Here is a 25,967-nt window from a genome sequence, read left to right as displayed (position 1 = left end):
ATACTCTAACCCCATCCGGCTAGTGTAGCCTAGCCGAGCCCACAGGCGATGCACAACGAAACTCTGCCAAAATTGAATCGAGCGCATCTCGAGCCCGCCAACGACTGACAGCGACTTCGACAACCCGCGCCCCCCCGTTTCTGCCCTTCAGCTTCTCCCTGTCGCACGCAGATTCTCGCTGTCAACTGCACCTGCAACCATGGCCGACGCTCCCGTTACCCTGCGGACTCGCAAGTTCATCCGCAACCCCCTGCTTGCTCGCAAGCAGATGGTCGTGTAAGCTCCCTTCACCATGAGCTGGAAGGATTTGGAAGGAGGAAATGCAGAGAGGATACGGACGGATACAACAAGAGGAGGAATAAGAGGAGGAAATATGTCCGGATGGAAATGTTCGATTTTTGAGCACACACTCAAGAGTATATACTACGTTATATTTTTTGTGTGTGTGTGTGTGTGTGTGTGTGTACTCTAATATCGAATATTGAAATCCGGACATATTGGACAGACAAATATGGATTTGGGACAAACCAGCAAGGGAATAACGGCATGCTGATGATTGATTTCTTTCCAACAGGGATGTCCTCCACCCCAACCGCGCCAACGTCTCCAAGGACGAGCTCCGCGACAAGCTCGCCGACCTGTACAAGTCCAACAAGGACCAGGTCTCCGTCTTCGGTTTCCGTACCCAGTACGGTGGTGGTAAGAGCACTGGATTCGCTCTCATCTACGACTCCCAGGAGGCCCTGAAGAAGTTCGAGCCCCTCTACCGTCTGGTCCGCATCGGTGCTGGCACAAAGGTCGAGAAGCCCAGCAGACAGCAGCGTATGTTTACACCCATATATACCATCAAACTATTCCCGTCGAAACAATACTCACAAACCCTATAGGCAAGCAACGGAAGAACCGCTCCAAGAAGTTCCGCGGTACCGCCAAGACCAAGGGCCCCAAGAAGAACAAGGACTAAGCGGATCGTCACGATGGAATTCCGTGCGGTTGAGAGAGAGGGGGGTCGTTGCAGGATTCGAATTCACTTTCGGATCATCGGATACCTTACTACTCGGACGACGACGAAGAATTAGAAGACGGAGAAGAAGACGATCGTCGACACGCGGACCCGGGCCTGAAGTGAAAAATGAAGAAAGGAAAAATTGTTACAATTTTTTTTTACTTATTCCCTGCTGGATATGAAGGGGGAAAAGGGAAAAAAGGAAGGGAACACTGGGTTGGTGTGTGTGGTTGTCGTGTGTGTATGTGAATGAGGGCGTTATCATCAAACTCGTTTCATGGTTTCTTTTTAACTCTCCCTCTATTCTACTTACCGTATTGGGGCGGGCACCGCATAACCCGCCTGTGTTGCCTTTTTCTTTTTTTTCCTCGTTTTCCTCTTTTCTTTTTCCCTCTATCATATCACGAATTCCCCCTCCCTCTTATGAAGAATGAAAAAAAAAAAAAAGATCAGGGAAGATTTTCTTTAAAAAAACATTTTTCACTTTCCCCGCATATTCCCAAGACAAGACAAGACAAGACGCCTAGGTGATGAGTGTGGGATTGGTCGTTTTTTCTTACTTCTTTCTTCTACTTCCTTCGCGCGCGCGTACCGGGGATATTCGGGATGGATGTCCATCTAAAAATTAAATATATCCCTTTTTTGTTATTACTACCTTATGCCCGACCTTCCCTTCCAGCCCGATAACCACTAGATTAGTACCTACGTACCCTATGTCTGTGCTGATAATCTCCCCTGCACCCCCCGGTCGATCTTCCGTCCGGAAACAACATGCCCATTCACAGAAGACAAAAAGACAAAGACAGGCAATCCCAATCCAGGAATCCGATCCGGCCTACACTATCCTCCTCCCAACGCCATCCAACAATCCTTCTTTCTATCCCCACGCGCCGCCCATCAAATTAAACTTCCTGATCAGATACTACGAGTAGTGTAGTGCATACTACTCCCTAAGCCCAACTATCAACCACACCACAGTAAGACATACTTATCCCAAAGCCTAAATAAAATTCAGGATAGTATTCATTCACCGATAGCTTGGGTAAGTACGTACGTAGTATCTCTCTTTCTTTGTCCCGTTTCGTTGTCCTACCCAACATCACCCCATAGGCACGGTACACATACACATCAAGTACTACTACTACTACTTACCACCCGAGCGGAAGCTGGACCCGGGAGACCGGGAGACCAGTGGTGTGGTTTGGGGTTACATGGTTGGAGTATATTATTAGTTAGTACTATCATTACTACTTGTACTTACTGTAGGCAGGTAGGTAGGTAGTATTATATTATAGTCTGGGACTATACTTGGGGTAACGGCTTGGCGGGGATGTGGATGCGGATGTGGATGTGGGGAGTTGGGGATTGGGGTTTCACTTGGGAGGTTAGAGTGGGTTGGGGAGGGTTAAGTTAAGCAGGTAAGTAGTTTAGTTGAGTTGAGTAAGATGGTCATACTACTGATGAGCTGGGGCTGGAGCTGGGGTCTCTGTTCTTGGTTGGGTTGGGATTGGAGAATGAATAGGATAAGGTAGAGGTCAACTGAAGAGAAAGGATAGTGTAAATGATTGTCCTTGGAATATATCAAATTATTTACAGCTAACTTCACATCATGTCTAAAGGTATAGATCGATAGTATGTATGCAATTAAGTAAATGCTATCCTTATTATTTTCATACATTCCCCTCCCCTCTTCTCTCTCTCTCTCCCTCCCATATTAAGGTCACGCGGGTGTAACCCATTAGGCTGTCAGGCAGCATTAACAAAGACCTGTCAACGTAAGAGTAAAAGTGTAAAACAAAACAGGAATAATGGATGGGGTAATCAAAAACATAGTAAGAGTATTATGACAGCAATAGCAATAGTAGCAGTAACAACGGCGCCCCCTCTTCTTTTTTCGTGGCCCAACAAATAATGTAACAGTTCGAGACAATTAATTAAGCAATGGGTTATCAAACTCAACGAGCCACCTGCGAACAAAGAATAACCAGCCAGCCCACCCTGGGGATCATGTCATCCTGACAAGGTAATCAATAGCACCCGGCTGAAAAAGAACACAAAAATAAGGGGCAGAAACAAATCAAAACACAGAGCCAACCAACCGACCCTAAGATTAGTAGTGTAACATTTGAGTTATTTGTTTTTCTCTCTCACTGAGTGGGCATATGTAAAGAGGCCACAAACATAAAACACTCGGCTTTGAAAACTAGTGCTGTTTGCCGACGTCGCTGTCTGTAGGATTAGGGCCCTTGTTGGTGGCCAACTGGGGATCGGCGCTGCCAAGGCGCTTAACGCTCTATAGATAGCTTGTAAACTACCCTGGACGTTCATCGGGACGCATGGACACTTCAGTCCCCTAGTACTCGCTCGAACCATTCAGTGACGGCATGGCGGTGTGGTGGTGTATCTCCGTGGCTGCTCGAAACGCTGGGCTGTGAACCAACGGCGGAGGACTGGGATGTCCCGGCACTGGGCGCGTGTACGTGAGCCCGCTCATCAACATCGACCCTGCCCCGTCGGTGTGCGAGTGGTTTTTGTCGCGCCTTTCGCTACTGCTATACACATAGGTATCGGAGCCGTAGTCGGAAAGATGGTCATGCGAGAACGTCCGCGATGGTTGGTGGCTGTCGCTGGGGCTCGCGCGAAGCCCGTCGCTCGTCTCAACCGTGTCATCCAACGCAGAAGCAAACGAACCAGCAGCGACCAAAGGTGATGAGTTGCCATTCGACGGCAAGTACCCAAACATCATATCTTGTGCCGATCTACTCCGGTTGATAGGACCGCTTCTGTAAGCCTCGCTTGGGCTTTGCATGCGGCCATGGTTTAACATGGCGCTCTTGTGGGCCCAGCTGTTGCTGGTCCGGTACCCGTATGGTATCCCGTAGAGTGTCTCCTCAGTTGTCGTGAAGGTGTTCATCCCCATCTGAGCTTGGTTCCGACTGGGATTGGGAAGCGTCCGGTCCGTCCCTTGCCCTTCTGCGGTAGGAAAGCTCATCGTTGGGACGATCGGTAGGCCTTCCGTCGAGTGAGGAATGTAAAACGCCGATTGACTCAACGCGGCATCAGCATCGCTATCTGGATATACTGGCCCACTGGGACTCCTGCCAACAGGAACACTCTGATTCCACAACTTCGGGTTCCATGTCTGTCCGCAGTGATCCATGAAAATGTTCGGTGGAGCACTCGGCAGGATGTACCCAGACGACGGAGATGAATACACTGAAGCCTCATCTGAGTAGGGCAACCCGTGGTCCACCCCAAAGGAGTGTCGATGGTATGCACTATGAGGATCGGCTGATCCGAGATCATAACTAGAGGCCCGCGGAAAAGGGGCCATGCGAGGATTGGGTGAGGTTGTCGGTACATACAGACCGGATCTTGGAGACGGAGACATCGTAGTAGCTCCTGAGATCTGGGGCCATTCGCTGGCTCTCGGCTGCATCATTTCCGAATTTACCTATGTCTGATCAGCTAATTGTCTTTAGAGCTGAGGTCTCGGATGGAGACACAGTACATACCCTCAAGAATTGACAATTCTTGTTTCCGGCATTGATGCAGTTAGAGCAACCATGTCCATTGCCACTGTCGCCACTACATTTGATCTTTCTTTTCCGACATCGGTTACACTGGTTATGATCAGTGTCTGTCCCTTCTGCAATCGCATCTCAGCTTTAGATAAGTGACTTACTGCCACTTGTATCCGACGCCTGGTGGAGTTCCGGCTCTTGCTATCTAGCTCGCTGCTAGGGCTCACACAAGCAGAGCTTCTATCCACCATGTCATGATGAGATTCACTCCGTACGGAGTGTGCTATTGACAAAGCGTCTCGCTTGGACTGTGGACAGAAGCCGGCCTCGTCCACGGAAGAGTAGTAAGATTGAGCCATCACAGCTTGATCATTCAGTGCGGAGGAAAACATGGTTCTCTATTGCGAGACTCACATATAGTCAAGGCAAGACTCAGGAGTAAAAAGACTTCTCAAAGGTTTGCTGCGAGCATAAAAAGGTCGGTAGATCAGGGATGATAGGGACCAGCATGTTCCGTCTACCATCAAATATTCAAAAAGAAACCGGGAGGGATGAGGGGGGGTTTTGGCCGGAAGCAAGGCCAGATTTAAGTCCATGTGTCAGTGGTGCGTAGTCTTGCTGCTAGAAGAAGGCCTGGCCCTTTTCCTTTTAGGTTCAATTGTTTTAATTTCCATTTTATTTTCTGCGTGGGGAAAGGCCACTGCTGTTGGCTTCTAGCCTTGGGGATACATTTTCGGTCCGATCATCACCTCACCAGGAGCATTTCCCCAGTTCCAAGGGGAATTAACGTCACGTCCTGATTCGAGGTGGGTTTCTAGTTTGATACTTTAACTGTTCTTGCTCTGGTTGTACCAGGGGAGTAACATGCAATTTTCCGTGTTGCATTCTTATTCAAGAAAGAAAATAAGAATTTGGGAGTTGGAGGACCCTCAAGGCATGCTGATAGTAGACCAGGCAGACCAAAATACCCCGGCGTTTTAGAGGTTCTGTTTCACAAAAGTAACGTTGCACCAAGTGACCTGATTTGATAGTCATTACCGCAAGACCTATCAAGCCTAGTTGGGAAGGCCTGAGATCTCTGAGCTGTTTCATCCAATCACCTCCCAATGGGCCATCCACTGGTGCTTCTGTTTCCGCCACTCCAGTGTTTGGATGATGACATGCTGCTCTCATAAAAGAAACGGCGTCCAAAGTGACAGGCCAAGTCGGCATCAGGAATAAGCGGTCGCGGAGCAGACAGCCGCCGGCTACGTTTGCAGGAACCCTCTCAGATGTGCCCACCTACCTACCCTACTGACGGGGGGTTGCGGGAGCAATGAACGTGCGCATGTTTGCCAATGATAGGACAATGGTCGACATAAGATAATCCTATTGGCTGCGGCCGCCGGTATCAAACAACCCTCGTTCTTCTTCTTCCCTTTTTATATGACCTGCACGTCTAAAATAGTCAGTACTTTTGGCATACAGCATCCGTCTCGAATCGGATCGAATGACTGTCATAGCCACGAGTCCCTTCAGATATTGGGGTTCCTTGTCAAGGTAAGGAGAAGGCGGATACATGACCGAGCTTGAGCTTGCTGTGCAAACGGACGTGCTCCAATGAGATCGCCCCATTTTCTCGGAAAGCTTGGTTCCCTAGAATTCTCATTATCTCATTACGAGAAATCACAGCACCCTCTGGGCTCGATTGGATCATTGCGTTTCCAGTAAAGCATCACAATGTGGCTTAGCAGCCAAGACTGGACCAGAGAATAGCCCTGGTATACAATGGACCGTCTTTAAAACTGTGTCCCGGTCACCGTACTGGGACTGGATCTGCACTAGTATGCATGGCTTCTGGATTCCAGGTTTTGCCATGGAGACCTGAACAATTAAAGGGAAAGTCTGGCCTCATTAAGGAAACGCAGAGAAGAAAAAAGGAAACAAAAAAGGAAGTGCTCTCTGGCGAATAAGAGACTGGCGAGGTACTTCCTGAACCCGAAGAGGCCTGACAAGGGCTATGGGGCATGGGAGATCTTAGTATGCATGAGGTTCAGGGGCACGGGGTCCGGTACATATTCTCACTGCCTGGCAGGGGCTGTCAAAGTGTCAGCATCTGCTGGTGCTCAACCCCATCAGTTTATTAAACAACGCTTGGCCCAAATCGGAACGGTTCCCACCTATCAGTTGTAAGGTAGTTGCAAAGTAATGAATATCACGGAAACTACAAGATCAGCGAACGGAGCTAAAATGGTTAGTGCATCTTTGGTTGGCGATCAAGGCAGATCACAGAGAGATAAGACCCGGATCTAATGTTTCAAGATCAGTAGCCAACGAAATGAGCTGAGAAAGACAAAGAACGTGAGATAGATACAGATAAATGAGAGGTTGACGCGCAGAAATTAGGAGGCAGCTTGAAAGGGCAGAGGGACAAAATTAAAAATTGAGAAAAGGGAGAGTTAAAAGTGAAGTAAAGGAAAACGACGAGAACAAAGTCCTAGCTGTAAGCTGAAAGGTGGAATAGCCACATTACTTCTTTCACCTCACTATCACATAGTGGTTAGGTCAATTCGTCTGCCATTGGCAATAGGACCAACCACCGAATAGGGGATCCCTTGGGAGATCATGAATCCCATTTTATTTTCTCGGTCCCCAACGGCGCCCTGAGTCAATCCTTATTGTAAAGGGGCTCCGAGTTAGGTAAAGTACACCACGTGTCTCTAATAGATAGCAAAGGATTGCTGGCATAGCTGCACCGAGTCATTGATGGGACGATTGAGCGATTGTTGGATCTAGCTGCAAGAGACCGCCCGTTTTTTCCAACGCCCCTGTAGTGAAACTCACGAAGCAGATGGATTCGGGGCAGTGAACGGGACATCCCAAAGCATCTGATATCAGTTATTGCATCTCTTCTCTTTCTATTGCTAAGCCGGGTCAGTTCCCCGTGGTGTACCTGTTGATTCTTGATTGAGCATGTTCAGCCCAAATATTTGTGCTTTTTTGCCCCTTTGCTCCCCTTTACTTCCAAAGCTCTCTGCTTTGTGCTCCGTAGAGCCGATGGCCTACACAGCCGGTAACTTGTGGCATGGCGCCAACGGCAACAGCTCCGTCACAGCAACAAACAGTGCCTGCTGGATCTCGGCCCAAGCCTAGTGTAAAAGTATTTCTTGCCTTAATTGCTCTCGTCCAACAGGGTTCTCCGGAAGTCATGCCGCTCAGTTGAGAAAGACGGCGGTTACACGGGAGGAGGAAGCGCCGGTTCGACCATCCGACAGTGGGAACTGGGAACACCCCGAAAGGCGCCGAGAATGATCGAAGCAGCGCACGATGCTTCAGGGTCCGTGAGCCCGTCATCTTGCTGTCATTCTGTCGTTGGACCAGGATATAGGCTACCCCGTTGGCCAGAGCCAGACCAGAAGTAGTTTAGTACCAACCTGGCCGGCTTTTGGTTGATCGACAGTTGGATAGTTTAGTTGCATTGAGGTGGTAATTGATTGATCATTTGATCATGGGAGAGAGATCTAGCAGCTGTTTAGTAGATAATGTCTAGCGTAGTTGTAGGTAGACTAAAGAGAGACTAGTTGTACTTTGGGTACAAAGTACAAGAGTAGCTGATAGCTGATCGACGACTAGACCAGGATTTTGTAAATTAATAGAATGGGACTAATGAAACAAATAATAACGAAGCACAAAATTAAGAATAATCTGACTGGGCAGCAGGGACTTGAGTGCGCATGATTCGTGACATTTGTTGTGCCAGTCAAGGCAAAGAGTCGATGCTGAACCCGTTGGCCCGCCAAAACTTAACTAAAACCGACTCGCGTCTTCCTGCCGCCCCGTAGAGCAGAGCTTCGCTTCTCCTCGGCATCCATCCTGGTCCTTTTGCATCATTCGGTGCACTCACTCACTCACTCACTCACCCTACTTTCTCTCTCTCTTTCCCCGACCATCCCAACCCTTGATCGTTCGGGCCTATTAGCGCCTCATCTTCTTCCGGGACCTTGTCCTGTCCTTGTCCCCATTTTCCTCTTCCTGTCTAACGCATCGTCGATCCTCGCAGTATCGCCCGCAGCGGCCGGGTATTTGCCATGAGTGTCCTGCTGGAAACTTCCCTCGGTGACATTGTCATCGACCTGCTGGTCGATGACTCCCCTAAAGCGTGCGAAAAGTGAGCACTCCCCTATTTCTTTGATTTCTGTTTTGCTGCGGTGCTTTTACTTGCGCGCGTACAAATCGAGTGGCTGAACAGGAACTAAGCTGTCTGTGGTTTTCCGCTTTAGCTTTTTGAAGCTATGCAAAGTTAAATATTATAATTTCTCGCCCGTCCACAGCGTGCAAAAGAATTTCACCTTCCAGACTGGCGATCCGATTGGGCCCGACTCTTCAGAAAGCGATGGTGGATCGTCGATATGGGGCTTGCTGCAGGGCCCTTCCCAGCGGACATTTCCCCTCCAGCTCCCGCCCAAGTTGAAGCATGACGAACGCGGCACTGTGAGCATGGCCACCGTACCGTCCCCCAACGACCCTGATCTGCGCATCGCCGCCAGCCAGTTCATCATCACTCTTGGAGACAATCTTGATTACCTGGACGGCAAGGCGGTGATCTTCGGGAAAGTGGTGGAGGGATTTGACGTCCTGGAGAAAGTCAACGAGGCCTTTATTGATGATCGCGGCCGGCCACTCAAAGACATACGTATTCGTCATACCGTCATCCTCGATGATCCTTTTGAAGACCCCGAAGGCTTGGTGGAGCCACCGGAGAGCCCGGTGCCGTCCAAGGCACAGCTGGCTACGGTGAGAATCGCCGATGATGAAGACTTGGATGACGACATGGACGAGGAGTCAATGGAGAGGCTGCGACGGGAGCGCGAAGCAAGGGCACAGGCGTTGACGCTGGAAATGGTTGGCGATCTTCCCTTCGCCGAGGTCAAGCCGCCAGAGAACGTCTTGTTCGTCTGCAAATTGAATCCAGTCACTCAAGGTATGCATTCTAAATCGCGCCTTGGTCACGCTCTGAACTCACACATTCACTAGATGAGGACCTCAACCTGATCTTCAGTCGCTTCGGACCCATTCTGTCATGTGAGGTCATCCGCGACAAGCGTACGGGTGACAGTCTACAATACGCTTTCATCGAGTTCGAGAACCAGAAGGATTGCGAACAGGCATACTTCAAGATGCAGGGTGTCTTGATCGATGACCACCGTATACACGTTGACTTCTCTCAGAGTGTTAGTCTATTATCTGCGCACCTTTATTCAACATGGACTAACAGTGATGACAAAAATAGGTATCTAAATTGTCCGAGAGCTGGCGCAATGCTACCATCACCAAGCGCAGCGGCCAGCGGGGTGGATTTGGTGGTGTCGCTGGCCTCGAAAAGAAGCGCCAGTATCGAGCAACAGAGAACACTCGTCAACGAGATGATGATTATCATATGGTCTTCGATAAGAATGCGCCCAAGGCGAGATCTAATCGGGACGAGCGGTCCTACAGTCGAAGCCCACCGCGGAAGTCACAACGGGAAAGGCGAGTCAGTCGGAGTCCTCGGCGGGACTCATATCGTAACCGGTACCGAGATCGATCCTACAGCCGGAGTCCACCACGGCGAGATTCCTACGGGGACCGAGACCGTCGACATAACGACGGTGAGCGGCGACGGGATCGCCGAGATGACGATAGATACCGGGAAAGGCGACGTCGTTGATGCGTTGGGGTAAATAATGTACATTAACCAGATGATAATGCCATTTTAAAAGATACCGTCATGAAGAATGACGGATGTGTGAATACAACCTTATATCATTCTGTAAAGCGGAAGTGTGTGTTTTACCATGCACACTAAAACTACTCCATACATAGTAGATTAGGCTCCATCTTGGTTTGCCCCCTTCTTTCTCTCATCCTCTTAGTCAGACCCGATCCAGGAACCTCTTTCAGGGGTCAGGTGGACGAGCAGATCTGAACTGGCGCCAGTCGGTGAGCTTGGAAGCCTGAAAGCCTAAAACCGGGTCCACGGCGAGCCCCGCTGGCCCCTCCAACAGCTGGAGAAACGATTGGCTGCAACAAGCTGGATGGAGGGCTGCAATCGAGCAATTCATGGGCGTGAGGGAATAGTGGCCCCTCATAAGCCATAATAATGTATCTGCGGCAGTCGCTAGTCCGTCTAAAAATAATCAATTGAAACTCTCAGGGATCCAGGCGGTCAATAATATTGCGCTGCAGCATGACTACGTAGCATGTTGAGTTAACTAGTTATATTTATTCTTGACGGACAGATCCCCCGCGCTTTCACACCCTGTACACCCCTCCTCCCTTGCTCTCTTCCCATCATCCTCTTTTCCCCTCTATACCCCTCTAGTATTCTCCCTTCAGACTCCATCCCATTCTCTTCTCCCTTCTCCTCCTCCTCACCGTATTATCTTTCTACTTAAATCCCATCATCTGCAATCATGGCCGCTGCTGCAATCAAAGAAACCGTTTCCAACCTTATCCATGGCCAGTCCGAGCCCGCTCTCCGTGAGCCCTCCCCCGAGGAATTCGAGCAGCTGAAGAAGAAGTACACCGATGCCGGGCAAGGACAGGTCTTTGCCTTCGTTGACGAGCTGAAGCCCGCCGAGAAGACCCAGCTTTTCCACCAGTTGAACAACTTCGACCCCGTCCGCATCAACGAGTTGGCCGAGAAGGCTCTGAACCCTCCCAAGGCCGAGCAAGGCCCCGTCTCCCTCGAACCCCTCCCCGAAGTGGCTACCGCATCGATCCTGGATTCGGACCCCAAGGATATTCAGAAGTGGTACGATGAGGGTCTGCAGTTGGTTGCTGGCAACAAGGTCGCTGTGGTGTTGATGGCTGGTGGACAGGGCACCCGTCTGGGTAGCTCCGCCCCCAAGGGTTGCTTTGACATCGGTCTCCCCAGCCACAAGTCTCTCTTCCAGATCCAGGCCGAGCGTATTGCTAAGCTCCAGCTCCTGGCGAAGAAGTCTTCCGGCAAGGATGCCGTCATCCCTTGGTATGTCATGACCAGCGGACCTACCCGTAAACCCACAGAGGAGTTTTTCCAGCAGCACAACTACTTCGGCCTCGACAAGAGCAATGTGGTTATCTTCGAGCAGGGCGTCTTGCCTTGCATCTCTAACGAGGGCAAGATTCTGATGGAGAGCAAGTCTAAGGTGCGTTTCAAGCATTCACATTCCTGACCCCAACCCCACTCTGACCCTGTGTTTTAGGCGGCTGTTGCTCCTGATGGCAACGGTGGTATCTACCTTGCCCTCTTGACTTCCGGAGTCAGGGAGGACATGCGCAAGCGTGGAATCCAGCACATTCACACCTACTGCGTCGACAACTGCCTGGTCAAGGTTGCCGACCCTGTCTTCATCGGCTTTGCTGCCTCCAAGGACGTCGACATCGCTACGAAGGTTGTCCGCAAGCGCAACGCTACCGAGTCGGTCGGTCTGATTCTCCAGAGAAACGGCAAGCCCGACGTCGTCGAATACTCTGAGATTGACCAGGAGACGGCCGAGGCCAAGGACCCCAAGCAGCCCGATGTCCTGAAGTTCCGTGCCGCCAACATTGTGAACCACTACTACTCCTTCCGTTTCTTCGAATCCATTGAGAGCTGGTCTCACAAGCTGCCCCACCACGTTGCCCGCAAGAAGATCCCTTGCATCAAGCCCGAGACCGGCGAGGCCTTCAAGCCCGAGAAGCCCAACGGCATCAAGCTCGAGCAGTTCGTGTTTGACGTTTTCCCGATGACCCCTCTGGAGAAGTTCGCTAGCATTGAGGTGCGTCGTGAGGACGAGTTCTCGCCCCTCAAGAACGCCCGCGGCACTGGTGAGGACGACCCCGACACCAGCAAGGCCGACATCATGAAGCAGGGCCAGCGCTGGATCGAAAAGGCTGGCGGTGTCGTTGTCACTGAAGGCGAGGCTGTTGGCGTGGAAGTCTCGCCTCTGATCAGCTACGTAAGTATTTCCGTATTTGCATTGGTGAAATTGATTGCTTTATATCATAAGCGTGCTTGAAACCAGACTGACTTTGAGTTACAGGGTGGAGAAGGGCTGGAATTCCTCAAGGGCCGTGAGCTCAAGGCTCCGGCTGTGGTTGAGAAGGAAGAGTAAATGGAATCATCATATTGCGGGAGTTAGGACAGCTTGTATGGAACTACTAATAATGCATAAATCAACCGCCCGCTGTGTATAGGCAGGGTTACATTTTTGAAGCCAAATATGTTGATAGCTCACGTCCCAAATAACTCTTTCTGTACGACGCGATCGAGGCGTACCGTAGGAAAGCCCATGGGCGAACCTTGGGAGGGGGACAAGGAAAGCTTAGAGAGCATCCATGATTTGCACGCCGGGGGCTTTGATTAGTACCAGTCAGCTTAGATGCGGTCATAGATTTCACTACCGCTGGAATTTACACTGGCCATACAGCTCGCCGATCTGGCTTCCTCGTATACTTCCAACAGATCGACTATATCTACATGATTCTAGCTCGGTCTTCGCAAAGCCCGGTCTAGACTGGGCCGTCTCGCAATAGTCCAACCCCAACTTCGGACGTGTCTGCTCCAGGAGCCAAAAAGAAAAGTGCACCGGACTCGAGAGACCACGCCACAGAGCTGCATGTCATCGAGAATGACAACTGCCAGACGGACGGTTTCGAACATGTACCGTCAATCCCCAGTAATCAAGACAATACAAGTCATAACCGGAACGTGTGCCTCAGGCCGTGCGCACGCGAGAGCTCCTGACCAATAGGATAGCGAATCAACTACCTTACGCGATACGGGAACAACCGGACCCATGGTAAATTTCGATTCGAACCGGTATCTTTCTTGTTACCGTACGGAAAAAGAAACCCTGCGACACTGGTTTCTTTCCGTTTCCTTGCTTAGCTTCATCGCTTAAGTTGTTGCATTCGAAATCCTTTTCTACTCATCCGTCTTTGTGTGTCAGGAGAAATCTTGTTCAAGAGCTATCTATTTTTTGCTTATTCGTCTCTCGTGGTTCGGAGGGATTGGTGTTGCTGTGAGGTCTAGTTTGGAGTGTGTTCAGTGCTGGGTTTGTGTGCCTTTTTCTTTTTTTTTTTCTTTCCTGTCATTTTTTTTCCCTATCGTTATTCCCCATTCGGTGTCGCTTTTGGCTTTGTCAGCCCACTTTTTCGAGTCTCAAGAGTGGGCTGTCGGAAGTGCTGCTATTCCTCCTCCAAGGTTCTCAAGCTGACAATCCGAACAGTCCTATTGACAAGGAGACTAGAAGATCTGTTGTTGGTTTTAGGAAGAGTGAGTGCTGTCAGATGTTCCTCGTGACTTCAATACGTTCCCGTGGCCGTTTCGCGACTTCAGTTCCTTCCACCCATTCTTCGGCCGATTTTTTGTCCGCATCCTACTTCCTTGGAAGACAAACCTCCATTATGAACTCGGCAGTGGAGGAACAGTCACTTACACTTCGTCCGCGGCAGCTGAGCGCATGGAATACATGATTTCCGTCTAGTTGCGCCGCCGACGAATTGTGTTCTATGACGCCCACTTGCTATGCCGATGCGAATGGCTCTTCCAGCCGCGGGATCTTAAACAAGCATGGACCAGAAGCGCTGACCGAGTGACTTCCTCTTCTATAGCTCAATCATTACCGACAAAATGTTGTTGTCTCGTCGTGCCTGCTACAAGTGTGGCAACATTGGCCACTACGCTGGTTAGTAGTTGCTTTGGGAAGGAAACGCTTGGCCCATGCTGGATTTTGCTAACGGGCTGACGTAGAGGTCTGCTCTTCCTCCGAGCGTCTCTGCTACAACTGTGAGTAGGCCTTGTTCATTGGCAGCTTATTCACTGTGCATCATTTGCTGATTCAATTACGTTGTCCAACAGGCAAGCAGCCTGGTAGGTCCTTTCTGGTGTGTGTCACGTCGCTCGAACGAGATCTCTGATCGATCAATCGACAGGCCATGAGTCCAGCAGCTGCCCGCGTCCTCGTACGACTGAGAGTAAGGTTTTCGGCCCTCGTGGTTGGAACGCACCGGAATACTGATATATCTCCGATCCAGCCAAGCAATGCTACAACTGCCAGGGACTAGGCCACGTTCAGGCCGATTGTCCTACGTTGCGCCTTAACGGTGCCAACGGCCGCTGCTACAACTGCAGCCAGCCCGGCCACCTTGCCGTACGTCTTCTCGTCGCTCCTAACTTCTTGTTCGCCGGGCAAAACCGTTGACCTTCTCCTAGCGCAACTGCCCCGCTCCTGCTTCCGGTGCTCCCCGGGCCCCTGCTCCCCGCGGCGGATTCAACAGCGGTTTCCGTGGTGGATACGGATACCCCCGTGCTGCTACTTGCTACAAGTGCGGTGGCCCCAACCACTTCGCCCGTGATTGCCAGGCTCAGGCTATGAAGTGCTACGCCTGCGGCAAGCTGGTAGGTGTTCCTGTTATACCTGATGCGATACGGACATTGAGGCTGACCGGTATCCTATAGGGTCACATCTCCCGCGACTGCACTGCCCCCAACGGCGGTCCCCTGAGCTCCGCCGGCAAGGTCTGCTACAAGTGCTCCCAGGCCGGACACATCTCCCGCGATTGCCCCAACAACGAGGCCGTCGCTCAGCAGCCCGTTGACGCCGCTGCTGCTCCTGCTGCCCCTGCCGCCGCCGCTGCCGAGGTCAGCGCGGAGGCTGCTCCCGTTGCTGCTGCGGCTCCTACTACCGCTGTCGCATAGAGGACGAATTTCATGACTGATTGATCCCAGTTTCTGGGAGTCTGTTTTCCATTCTTTCTTTTTTGTAATAGGGTTTGCCGATATCGGTCTCATTTTTTTTCATTATTCCCATGGTTTCTTCCTTTGCATATATTGCGCCCCTCCTGTTCCACTTCTCGGCACCGACCGGTTTCTATTCCTATTATGTATACGACGAACAAAAGTTTCACGAAGTCTTAGGTTCCTTTATTGCTTGGATCCTATACACGGCTCAGGGTCTTATGGTTGGCGTCTATTGATCTCCTCGGGTATCTTTCTCATTTCCAAAATTTAGGTGCGGCAAAGAAAAGAGGGAGACGAGGCCAGGCGAGGTGAAAGGTGAAGTGAGCGCAGCAGAGACATTGGTGGACCGAAGCAAGCGCGTTGATATGCATGGGAAGAGGCTTCAAGTTGATACGGATGGGATTGTGTGTGATGAAGATAGTGAATGGTCTACAGGTACCTGGCGCGGTGGTTACCTCCTCATCTTTTCGTACTATATCCTCCAGATATTCGTCAAATGGGAAGCAAAACAAACAAAGACAAAAGCAAAAAGAAGCATTATCTCAGATTCAAAAGTGGTCCATTGCAGTATATTGAGAGCTGGGATGAATAAAGCCTTCATGTTGTCGTATCAGTAAGTAGCTTACAGGGTACAGCTAACAGAATGATTGGGTGTGGAAAACGTCGCCTTTTCATGCTGTTCAGCATCTGGTCGTAGGTAATTGGGATATTGCCATTACTCAATTGTATGGTGGGCTTAGCACTGCTCTTCTGTCACGAGCAGACCCCGTGACGCTGGACTAGTCTACTTCGTCCTCATACCAGCTGCCTTCGTGCTCAATCTGCATGCTCGCAGCTGCAATTGACAATCAATCATCTCTGTATCTATCTGTCATCTCTATCCAACCTCCAGGTCTCCCCATATCAGTCGAATTGAACGACAATCATGCCCGGCTCAGACACGAGCGACGAGTTCAATGATGATGTATTCATCCCTCTACCCTCATTCTTCGTCATTCCTTATGAGCAATGACGTTGACTGAATGGTCTAACTATCTCCTAACATTGTGTTAACATTGTTTCAATGACAGGTCTTTATCGTTGACATTGATACCATCCAAGCCCATGGTACTATATATATACTCTTCACTATTCGCTTCCTTTCACATCCATATACTGATAGTATGTTCAAGGCATCGGAGTAGCGGATATCACGAAGCTAAAGACGAATGGGTACTATACTGTTGCTGTATGTATTGTCCGGTCTAATATTGGAAGTTTAAAGAGAGCCTCGCTGTTAACCTGCTCAGTCTGTTCACGGTGCTACCCGCAAGAATCTGTTGAAGATAAAGGGATTCAGTGAGGTCAAGGTCGAGAAGATTAAGGATGCTATTCAGAAGAGCTTGGTATGTATCAACATGACATGATGATAGCTCTGTCTGGGGTTATTGTTCGTGCCAGGGTGAGGTGCTAACGAAATGTCGATATATACAGCCCTCGGCTTCGGGGTTCATCACGGCAATGGAACTATGCCATCAACGGAAGAGGATTGTTAGAATTTCTACCGGGAGTAAACAGTTTGATTCTATTTTGGGAGGGTAGGTTCTCTCTTTATACCAATATATTACTGTAATGGGAGAGGCTAAGTTGATATCGCTTAGTGGCTTTCAGAGCATGAGCATCAGCGAAGTCTTCGGCGAGTTTCGATGCGGCAAGACTCAGTTGTCGCACACCATGTCCGTCGTGGCCCAACTTCCCAAGGAACTGGGTGGTGCAGACGGCAAAGTGGCATATATTGATACCGAGGGAACGTTCAGGCCTGAGCGCATCGCTCAGATTGCAGAGCGGTTCGGTGTCGATCCTGATGCTGCTCAGGAGAATATTGCTTATGCGCGAGCGCTGAACAGCGAGCATCAGCTGGAGTTGTTGAATACTCTTAGTAAAGAGTTCGCCGGTGGAGAGTATAGGTTGTTGATTATCGATAGCATCATGAACTGCTTCAGGGTCGATTATTGTGGACGTGGAGAGCTTGCTGATCGTCAGCAGAAGTTGAATCAGTTTCTGATGAAGCTGGCTCATATGGCTGAAGGTATGTTTTTGACTCCTGGTATATATATAGTACTACTCTGGGGCTGACGTTCCCGTGTGCAGAATTCAATATCTGCGTTCTGATGGTACGTTCTCCGTTGATATGCAGACAGCTATAGTCTAATGTAATGCAGACCAACCAGGTTCAGAGTGACCCTGGCGCTAGTGCACTCTTCGCTGGAGCCGATGGCCGCAAGCCCGTTGGAGGTCATGTCCTGGCACATGCATCGGCGACTCGAGTGCTCCTCCGTAAGGGCCGTGGCGAAGAGCGAGTGGCTAAGATACAGGACTCACCAGGTTTGCCAAGTATGTAGGTCTCACGTTACTTCTCTAACTGTTCACAGACTGCCCTGAGAGAGAGGCGACGTATGTCATCACCAATGGTGGGATCAATGATCCTGATAAGGTGTAGTCCCGATAAAGATATGAGTATGGCTCAAGACGAAGTATGGAAAGAACTGGGCAACGGCCATGTGGCGCATTGCTAAAGTGCACATTTCTTTTCTTTCTAATTTCTGCTGAAGCGATGTATCTGCGACAGCAATGTACTACAATGTCATCAACAGTTTGATTGTGAATTGAGGCCAAGTACTGTCGATGTTGATTATCGGGTAACGCAAGCAGCTCTCTCCGCCTTCCAAACTGCCGTTGCAAAAATTCCCGCTAAAGTAAAAAAAGTCTCTCCGCCAACTAATTTGCGGCGCTACAATTTCCGCAACCCTTACCAGTCCAATCACTTTTTTTACCTTCTCTCCTCACCCTAAAACCAAATACCTCCGAGAGTACCAGACAACATGAAGGCAGATCTCGAGATCGCAGGATTTTCAATCCTGCCCCTACACTTCCCCGCAACCCCAGCATATCCCAAACCAGCAACACACTACCTCTACCTCCGCGCCCATGAGCCTCGCATCCCAGACGCCGACACTCCCCGCTCGATGTTCATCGTGAACATTCCCGTCGACACGACCGAAACCCACCTGCGCCACCTCTTCGGCACCCAGCTCTCCGCAGGCCGCATAGAGCGCGTGGAATTCGAAGCCGTCCCGACCAAAAGGAAGGGCATGCAAGCCACCCCGCAAGGCAACATCGCCAGCAGCAAGAAACGCAAGCGTGTCACCGCCGACGAACTCCAAGCACAGCTGGACGATGTCGACCTCCCCGCTACCTGGGACCGCCAGCTCCAGAAGAGCGGGTCGCACGCGATCGTCGTCTTCGCCGACAAGCCCAGCATGGAGGCGAGTTTGAAAGCGGCGCGCAAGGCCGCGAAGAAGGGCACGGAGATTGTCTGGGGCGAGGGTGTTGAGGGCGATCGGGTACCTTCTCTGGGACTGCAGAGGTACATCACCCATGAGCAGTTGAGGTATCCGGATCGGGCGGAGTTGCTGCGCACCGTCAATGATTATATGACGGTGTTTACGCAGGTCGCGGAGGTCAGGAAGAGGGAGGAGGCGCGCAGGGCGCAGGAACCCGACGAGGATGGATTCATTACTGTTACGTCTGGACCGAAGTTGGCGGAGGCGGCTCATGAGGATGAGGCTAGGCAGTTGGTTGAGAAGCAGAAGGAGAAGTCTAAGGGACTGGAAGACTTCTATCGGTTCCAGTCTCGTGAGAAGAGAAAGGAGAAGCAGATCCAGCTGCTTAAGAAGTTTGATGATGATAGGAGGAAGTTGGCGGATATGAAGAAGCGGAAGGGGAAGATTGCAGTAAGTCTACTCCCTCCTTGGATATGGTATGTGTCATATATGCTAACGGTGTCTCAGCCTGAGTGATCTTATTCTTTCGTCCTGTTTGGCATTGTTGGGTCGGTTTAGCATGGCGTTTGGGGGGTTCGTCCAAAAGTGCTTTATTCGATAGAGAATTGGCTTGGAGGGATGCCGGATGATGTGAGTTTTGACACTTTTCTTAATTCCGTATGGTTTACACTGCAAATGATGAATCCGCTGGGGCCAGAGTAGCAAGACTCAGCTGTTGCTTGATGTCATGCCATGTCTACAAAAACCAGCATAATCCAATCTTCTCACCTACTGAAGCAATTCTCTTTCGTCATTTTGCTTATCTAGATGAGTTCTGGATGCATTGCTGACTTGCTGCTGGTTTAGGCATATGTTCGCTTCTTGTAGACTAAATATATAACATGATTATTTGTGATGTCCATAACCCTATTCTACACATATAGTTGTAATCTGTAGATTCTCTACTGTATCAGTCGTCGACATTCATTATAGTAACGCACAGACCAACCCGGCTTGGCGATGACATCGTCGGCGCATCGCATCGCATCGCATCGGACGAACATCCCAGAAGCAACCAAAGAGCATCAAGATCAGATCAGCCCACCGAAATAAACAACAACATGCATACCCATAACCTCTAGCAGAGACAGCAGCATCCTGAACTCAGAATAACTATCTTTATCTCGTACCTGCACGCAATCTCCTACCCCACACCACCACCACCACCCCACTATTCTTCACCATCGCAACTCCAAAAAAACCTCAACTACAACCTCAACCTCACCCAACAACCATACAATGACATCCACAACACCCAACACCGAAGGAGAAAGAGGAGGAGGAGGAGGCTTCCTCCCACCGACCCTCCCATCCCCCGCCCCCTCCACCCCACGACCAAGCACGCCCTCCCTCCTCCCAAAACCGCGAACGCATCCTCTGCGCGCAGGGTCCGCCAAAGAAGCAACAGTGATTAATCACATCGATACGACGTTACTGAGGATTTCGCGCCGGCACGCAAAGAAATTCAGTAGTGCTTATTATAAGCCTAATGATGATGATGATGATGATGATGATGATGATGATGCTGGATTCAACTCTAATAATGCGACGGGTTATTCCCCGGAGTCGTTCGAAGCTCGGAGGGGAGGGAATGATGGAGGAGAAGGAGATGTGCAGGGCTATGAAAGCTTCAAGGAAGTAGCGAGGGAATTGGAGGGTTTGGTGGATGTGCTTTGGGTTAGTGGGACGCGTAAGTACCCCTTCTCTCTCTCCCTCTCTCTCTCTCATTCAACTCTTCGTGTTCTTGGTTGGTTGGTTATTGTTCCTGGGAGAGCGAGCGAATGCTGATAGAGACATGTATGATGTATATGGCTAGCATCCCTCCAAATCCCCTACCTCATCTCCCTAGCCATCCAGGTCAACTCCTACCTGCCCGAGTATCCCTTCTCAGCGGCGCCTACGTTCCGCTTACTGCGGAAGTTGGATGAGGTGTTTGCGGAGCTTTTAGGTGGTGGTAGTGGTAACGGGGAGAAAAAGAGTGTGGTGTCCATGACGGAGAAGGTCCGGATTAAGAGTATTGCGGAGTCGTGTCGGGTGTTGGTTGTTGAGAAGAGAGAGAAGGAAATTGAGGATGCTAATGGGGCAGAGGATGATGATTATGATGAGGATGAGGATGAAGAGTTCGAGGATGTCTATGGGGATGCGAATAAATTGGAGGATTATATGCCTGTTCCTGGGAAGTGGGAGATGGAGACGGCGAAGGTTTATGAGAGGACGATTCAGTTGTTGGGCGATGAGTTGGGGAATGTCGGTGAGTTTTGTGATGAGGATTTGGCCGCGGGGGATGGAGGGGTTTGTGATACGGGAGATTTTGTGGTGGAGTTGGAGGATGATGATGATTGATATCTAGCTTCTGTACTTTTGGTTGGTTTGATGGGATGTGGTGTTTTGTGTATGTATGGGGTGGATATGGTGTTTATAAGGGCAGTACTAGTTATCAGGGGGTCTATGGCGTTGAGGACACTTGGGTTGTTGGTCTTGTATCTGATATTAAGGGTGCATGACGAGTGCTTGGAGTTATACTTTGTTTGGTTCTATCATTCGCTACAGTCGCTATCGCCTGGCTCAACACTCCTCTCTTAACTACCGCAATATACTACACCATGCCAGAGGCAACAGTAGCAGTCTAGACTTCAGTGACTTTGTCCCGATTTCCGGCCCGACAAAAGGCCATATTAATAATAATAATAAGCCCTGCTCCAGCAGAGCAAATGTGCCGCATCCGCGTCCCTAACAACCGAAGCTAACACGAACCAAGAAAGAGGTCGTAACCGCGTAGCTGTTCGGAGGGACCGGATCAATGTGAGTTGAGTGAGTGGGGATGTTGCTTGCTGAACAGGTGAGAGATCCAGACAATCACCCACCCTACCTCAGCTGGAGGAGTGGATTTGAGTGGGTCGTTGAGAGGTGATTGTTGGATGGTTCGTACGAACTTGTACTTGTGCACAAACAGTAGAAGAGATTCCTAGTTAATTATTGATATACCGTTACCTTATGAGACATTTCAGCTTCAGCCCGGTTTCACCCTATATGAAACACAGCTAGAAATTTCCCTTCCCTGGGACATGCCTGGTCTCTGGGATATGGGACATCCATGGTTCAATATATGGACGCTCCATTTCAACAACAAAAGAATACAACAAAGGCCCTGTCCTGTATCAGATTTCCAGCCCAAGGTACTTATAGTAGGAATCCCTGGTTGAGGGTTCCTCCAGCCGAGAAGCAAAGAAAAGGGTTAGGTTAGGTTGGTGGTGGGTGGGATGTTTGCATCGATAACGGCCAGGTGCAAAGGCAAGGAGAGGAAGGAGGGCGGAAATCTGCAAGGGACGGGGGGTTGCTTAACAAGCAAGCGGCATGATAGTGTAACCAACCCCCGACCCTACTTGCTTTCTCATGTATGTGCATATGTGGTATCTTAAAAAATGATATACCTGCATGGGCAAATATGTTACTGATAATGAAAAGTGTTCTTCTGGTGGTGTATACGTATTGATATAATCATCATCATCATCGACTTTTCCTTTCCGTGTAGTTGGAAGTAAGGGTGGCCCAAGCTAGGAAAGGGTAACACTAGGCAGCCTTATTCCTGGTAGAATAATCCGTAGTTATTATGACTTTTTCAATAGTAGATCGATCTCTTTATCTCCCTCCCTCCCTCCCTCCCTCCCTCCCTTCCCCATCTCTCGGAAATTGCTCACGATACACATGGAATCAAGGGAATGAAAATCCATAGATTGAGAGAGCTCAGCTCCCTTGCTCATGCCAGTGACCTTTTCCATGGGATAATCATGATGATGATGTTATTGATGATGATGATGATCGTTCCCCAGACTTATTGGAGCTAATTAATTTGAATTACCTTCCTTTTCCCGGAATTGATGACGCTCGTATTTCTTGCCACTTGAAGTTGCGTTGACTGGTTCTTCCCAACTCCCAAGTAGGTAAAGTTATTGATTACCACACGGGATCCTGCAGTGCAAAGCAGTCAGTTGGTCGGTCGGTCGCGTCGCGTGCGCGTCGAGGCAAAGCTGAGAATTAGAACATATACTAAGTAAGAGTGCTAATGTAAATACTAAATCAATACAGACAAGCACTAAAGTTTAGATCATAGACATGAATAATACCACCACATGTCCCATTGTGAATTGAAACAAACTAGCTAAAATCTGGAACGATGGGAAAAACCATGAATCAGCCAGCGCCCCCTTCGCCCTTCACGAGGCTGAAGGAATTCTGTCTCAGAAACACTGAATAAGAAAAAAAAAGAAAACAACTCGTGGGATTCCAGAACCCGCAATCTGACTTGCCCGATTAGGCGCAAGCGGTACTGGTCGTAAACTTGTAATGTGAATGACAGGCTGCGGTGGCCCAAATTTACCGTACGAGCCGCCGGTGCCCGGATCCTGACCAATGGGCACCACATGGACCTCATTTCCATGGTTCGAGCTGACCCCGGTGGAGTCGCCCTCACATGGAATGAATGGTCGCCTTTTTTTACTCAATTTTCTTTTTATATAATCGCAGCTAAATCCACACCCACAACAAACCTTGTGTGTGTGCGGAATTTCTTGGGCTATGACCTCAATTGGAATGAAATGTTGTTGATTGCCTTTTCGCTTTCTCTCACTAGAAGTCAATCTGGCAGCAAGCATACTTTGTCTCTAGTATCTATTTAGTTACATATTGTATTTAGTTAGTTTGGAAGTCAATCAGTTGATCGATTTCCCGTTTATTTTCTTTTAGTCTTGCTCGCTTTGACCATCTCTCCCCGTCGGCCACTATCTATCTATTATTAACGTGAACCACAGACTTTCATGTTACTCTGTGTAAATAGGTAATATACCTCCCATCAATTTATGATCAATTTATTCTCCAAATGTGCTAGTGAGTCAAAGAAAAGAAAAGAAGAAAAAAAAATCAACAATTTAACTTATTCAGAGTATAGCACCATCCACTTTCCACATGGACCGTTCTTGCTTCTCGAATGTCTCCTGGGTACCCGATTAGTCCTCCGTCATAGACAAGTAGCAGGCTAGCTTGCTCCACGATCCATGGGTCTGGGGCACATTGGGTGGGGGCCATTTTTCCTTTCATTGAACTTTTCCCACAAAGTCCAGGCGCTGCCAGTTTTACCCGGTCGTCGGTCTGGTTGGTTCTTGATTGTGGTTGAGAGTTTCTTCGGGCCAATTTAATCCCCAGTTAGAAAAAAAAAAAAGAGAAGAGAAAAAAAAAATAAGTAATCCCATTAAGACCGCCATTTCAGCGCCCCCATCCTCTCTCCCGCCTCTCTCCATTCATCCATAAAGTTCAGCTAACATCTATTTACTTGCCATTCAGCCGCCCAGCTCAACTGTACTGTACAGTAGGGCAAAATGGATGGTCGATCCAAAAGGTGAATGAACAATGAAAAAAAAAAAGAACTGAGGTGTGGCTGCAAATGGCAACCGATCTACGAATTGAATGCATGAATGAATGAATGAAATGACCGTCGAGTTTCGGCTCATCCCATCTCCCGACCAAGTCAGGGCGGAGAACGGGACAGGACCTATGACGATAAGGGCCCATGGGACGCGAATGGAACCCGACGAGTCACAACGCGACACCACGCAGGGAAAAGGCCTCACGACCTTTCTGGTCTCTCTCTCTGCATGTGCATTCGCTCAGGTCCTTGCAGATTTCGTGCAGCGAGTCGGCCATATTTATGAATCCTCAAGGTAGGTACACGTCGATCACGATCCTTCGTCTACTTTTTTGCCTCTTCGCTCTTTTTCCCGCCCTTTGTTAGTTTTGTTTCCTGGTCGCCATGTATCAATTGATTAGTTCGTTACTTATTCCCACCATCATTACTAAGTATATGTACAACCCTTTCAAGGGGGGATTATTGTACTCCATACTTGATGTGTACTTGATCCGTCCCCTTACCTTAAGATGGTGTGCTTGCGGATAAAGACCCTTCAATTTCCCCTCCATCTCGGGGAATGGGTGTTTTTCCATTTAGATTTGTCGATATAATGAGCAACATGCTGCCCTCCCTACATGATTCTTGAGAGATCGTTATCAAATCTCTTGTTTCTCGTTGACGCATCGGAACGAGATTATGGACAGATAGATCAAGTTGTGCGTATGTATACACTTGCTTCAGACAGAACCCCAAGCCATGGGTACGTTACAAAAAGCCCGGCGCGTTTTATAAGCTTCATTGATTTCCAAGTTATTGGCATCTTCCATTCACCAGCAATATCATGCGATAAACGAAAGAGCGAAACTATGAACTAAATAGAAAAAAAAATAATTAGGATCGAAGGGAAGAAAAAAAAGAAAAGAATGCAAACTTTATTGCCTAGGGTTGTTCAACTACCAGAGGATAGTACAAAAATTATTGCATGCGATGGAAATAAGGACCATGTCAGGTTGCAAACCCGCAGGCTGCAGCAGTCATCTGGTCGCAGGGTAGTTTGGTTGGGTTGGGTCCGTCGACGGTGGATGTATCCACTGCATGGCCCTGGGATTAACACCTTCTCTGTATTGGGTCTGTCGCAGCAAGCACGGTAGGCAGGTATCCGTCATGAAGGTACGTACCTTTTATAGGTAAAGTACTTTTAAGTAGTTCTTTTTCCTAACTTACAACCAAGATCCATCAACATACAGCAGTCATTTGGTGCATCATGAATAATTCAATGGGAAGGGATAAATAACATGGCTATGTATGGCTGTGAGAAACTACTGTTTGAGTGAGATCATCTTAAAGAAACAAAGAGTCAAGATAAGACTCTAGCAATATTTCGTTGTTGAACTCTGCAGTCGATATCTGGATCATGATCTAAAACATACATCCAGCAAGGTCGTACACCCGATAGAACAATCCAATTCCAACCTGAATGCTGGATACCAAGACAATACCAATACTAGAGATACTTTCCAGACTGTGTGTGGGTGTGGGTGTATGTATGTATCTGTGTATGTATTATCATTATTTCCCGCCACGGCCACACGATTCCCACCAGGATGAAATCCAGATCGACAAGACCCGGTCCTCTATTTTTCTGATTTTATTTTTTATTGTCTTTTTCATTCACTTTCTTTTTCTTGCTTCTGGCTAGAGTAATTGACTAAGGGTTACTGACTAAATCAGAGGAAAGGAAAAGGAAGTAAAGAAAAATGTGGTCAAGGAACAGATGGGAAACAAAAAAAGAAATAAAAGTAATAATAAAATAAAAATTCACCTGAGTAAAAAAGAATTAAATAAAATACCAAAAAGGAAATAGAGAAAAAGGAAAAATGAAAAAAAAAAAAGGAAGAAAAATCGACCCAAAAGAAAAACCCCCGTCAGAGCCTTTCCTGAGTCGGCA

At 49.0% G+C, this 25,967-nt stretch overlaps 9 protein-coding genes across 9 annotated transcripts; 8 read left to right on the top strand and 1 right to left on the bottom strand.

The window, feature by feature from the left end:
* Nucleotides 1–199: 199 nt before the first annotated feature.
* On the top strand, nt 200–964 carry AKAW2_81018A (40S ribosomal protein eS24; the record flags this gene model as incomplete). The annotated part of the gene is made up of 3 exons (XM_041682103.1): nt 200–276; nt 575–822; nt 888–964. The coding sequence occupies 3 exons, from the start codon at nt 200–202 to the stop codon at nt 962–964; spliced, it is 402 nt and encodes a 133-aa protein (XP_041548979.1).
* A 2,395-nt stretch (nt 965–3,359) lies between these two features.
* Nucleotides 3,360–4,922, bottom strand: AKAW2_81017S (uncharacterized protein; the record flags this gene model as incomplete). Its single annotated transcript, XM_041682102.1, has 3 exons — nt 3,360–4,460; nt 4,522–4,629; nt 4,692–4,922. 3 exons carry the CDS (start codon nt 4,920–4,922, stop codon nt 3,360–3,362), a joined length of 1,440 nt encoding a protein of 479 aa, XP_041548978.1.
* Nucleotides 4,923–8,597: 3,675 nt separating this feature from the next.
* CYP6 (peptidyl-prolyl cis-trans isomerase Cyp6) lies at nt 8,598–10,216 on the top strand (the record flags this gene model as incomplete). The annotated part of the gene is made up of 4 exons (XM_041682101.1): nt 8,598–8,677; nt 8,790–9,490; nt 9,544–9,740; nt 9,800–10,216. 4 exons carry the CDS (start codon nt 8,598–8,600, stop codon nt 10,214–10,216), a joined length of 1,395 nt encoding a protein of 464 aa, XP_041548977.1.
* A 745-nt stretch (nt 10,217–10,961) lies between these two features.
* On the top strand, nt 10,962–12,530 carry AKAW2_81015A (UDP-N-acetylglucosamine diphosphorylase; the record flags this gene model as incomplete). Its single annotated transcript, XM_041682099.1, has 2 exons — nt 10,962–11,678; nt 11,736–12,530. 2 exons carry the CDS (start codon nt 10,962–10,964, stop codon nt 12,528–12,530), a joined length of 1,512 nt encoding a protein of 503 aa, XP_041548976.1.
* A 1,616-nt stretch (nt 12,531–14,146) lies between these two features.
* On the top strand, nt 14,147–15,214 carry gisB (putative zinc knuckle nucleic acid binding protein; the record flags this gene model as incomplete). The annotated part of the gene is made up of 7 exons (XM_041682098.1): nt 14,147–14,201; nt 14,267–14,302; nt 14,375–14,386; nt 14,449–14,490; nt 14,551–14,666; nt 14,729–14,914; nt 14,975–15,214. The coding sequence occupies 7 exons, from the start codon at nt 14,147–14,149 to the stop codon at nt 15,212–15,214; spliced, it is 687 nt and encodes a 228-aa protein (XP_041548975.1).
* Nucleotides 15,215–16,181: 967 nt separating this feature from the next.
* Nucleotides 16,182–17,735, top strand: DMC1 (recombinase DMC1; the record flags this gene model as incomplete). Its single annotated transcript, XM_041682097.1, has 9 exons — nt 16,182–16,220; nt 16,327–16,363; nt 16,429–16,484; nt 16,546–16,641; nt 16,730–16,833; nt 16,897–17,324; nt 17,387–17,409; nt 17,458–17,620; nt 17,668–17,735. The coding sequence occupies 9 exons, from the start codon at nt 16,182–16,184 to the stop codon at nt 17,733–17,735; spliced, it is 1,014 nt and encodes a 337-aa protein (XP_041548974.1).
* Nucleotides 17,736–18,117: 382 nt separating this feature from the next.
* RRP7 (putative ribosomal small subunit assembly protein) lies at nt 18,118–19,095 on the top strand (the record flags this gene model as incomplete). Its single annotated transcript, XM_041682096.1, has 2 exons — nt 18,118–19,029; nt 19,087–19,095. The coding sequence occupies 2 exons, from the start codon at nt 18,118–18,120 to the stop codon at nt 19,093–19,095; spliced, it is 921 nt and encodes a 306-aa protein (XP_041548973.1).
* Nucleotides 19,096–19,857: 762 nt separating this feature from the next.
* AKAW2_81011A (general transcription factor IIH subunit TFB6 family) lies at nt 19,858–20,961 on the top strand (the record flags this gene model as incomplete). Its single annotated transcript, XM_041682095.1, has 2 exons — nt 19,858–20,308; nt 20,435–20,961. The coding sequence occupies 2 exons, from the start codon at nt 19,858–19,860 to the stop codon at nt 20,959–20,961; spliced, it is 978 nt and encodes a 325-aa protein (XP_041548972.1).
* A 3,129-nt stretch (nt 20,962–24,090) lies between these two features.
* Nucleotides 24,091–25,170, top strand: AKAW2_81010A (uncharacterized protein; the record flags this gene model as incomplete). Its single annotated transcript, XM_041682094.1, has 2 exons — nt 24,091–24,332; nt 24,915–25,170. The coding sequence occupies 2 exons, from the start codon at nt 24,091–24,093 to the stop codon at nt 25,168–25,170; spliced, it is 498 nt and encodes a 165-aa protein (XP_041548971.1).
* Between the last annotated feature and the right edge of the window lie 797 nt (nt 25,171–25,967).

The sequence above is a fragment of the Aspergillus luchuensis genome, chromosome 8, assembly GCF_016861625.1.
Source record: "Aspergillus luchuensis IFO 4308 DNA, chromosome 8, nearly complete sequence".
NCBI classification, from domain to species: Eukaryota; Fungi; Ascomycota; class Eurotiomycetes; order Eurotiales; family Aspergillaceae; genus Aspergillus; species Aspergillus luchuensis.
Note: the sequence above shows the minus strand (reverse complement) of the source record. Positions and strands in the feature narration are given on the sequence as shown.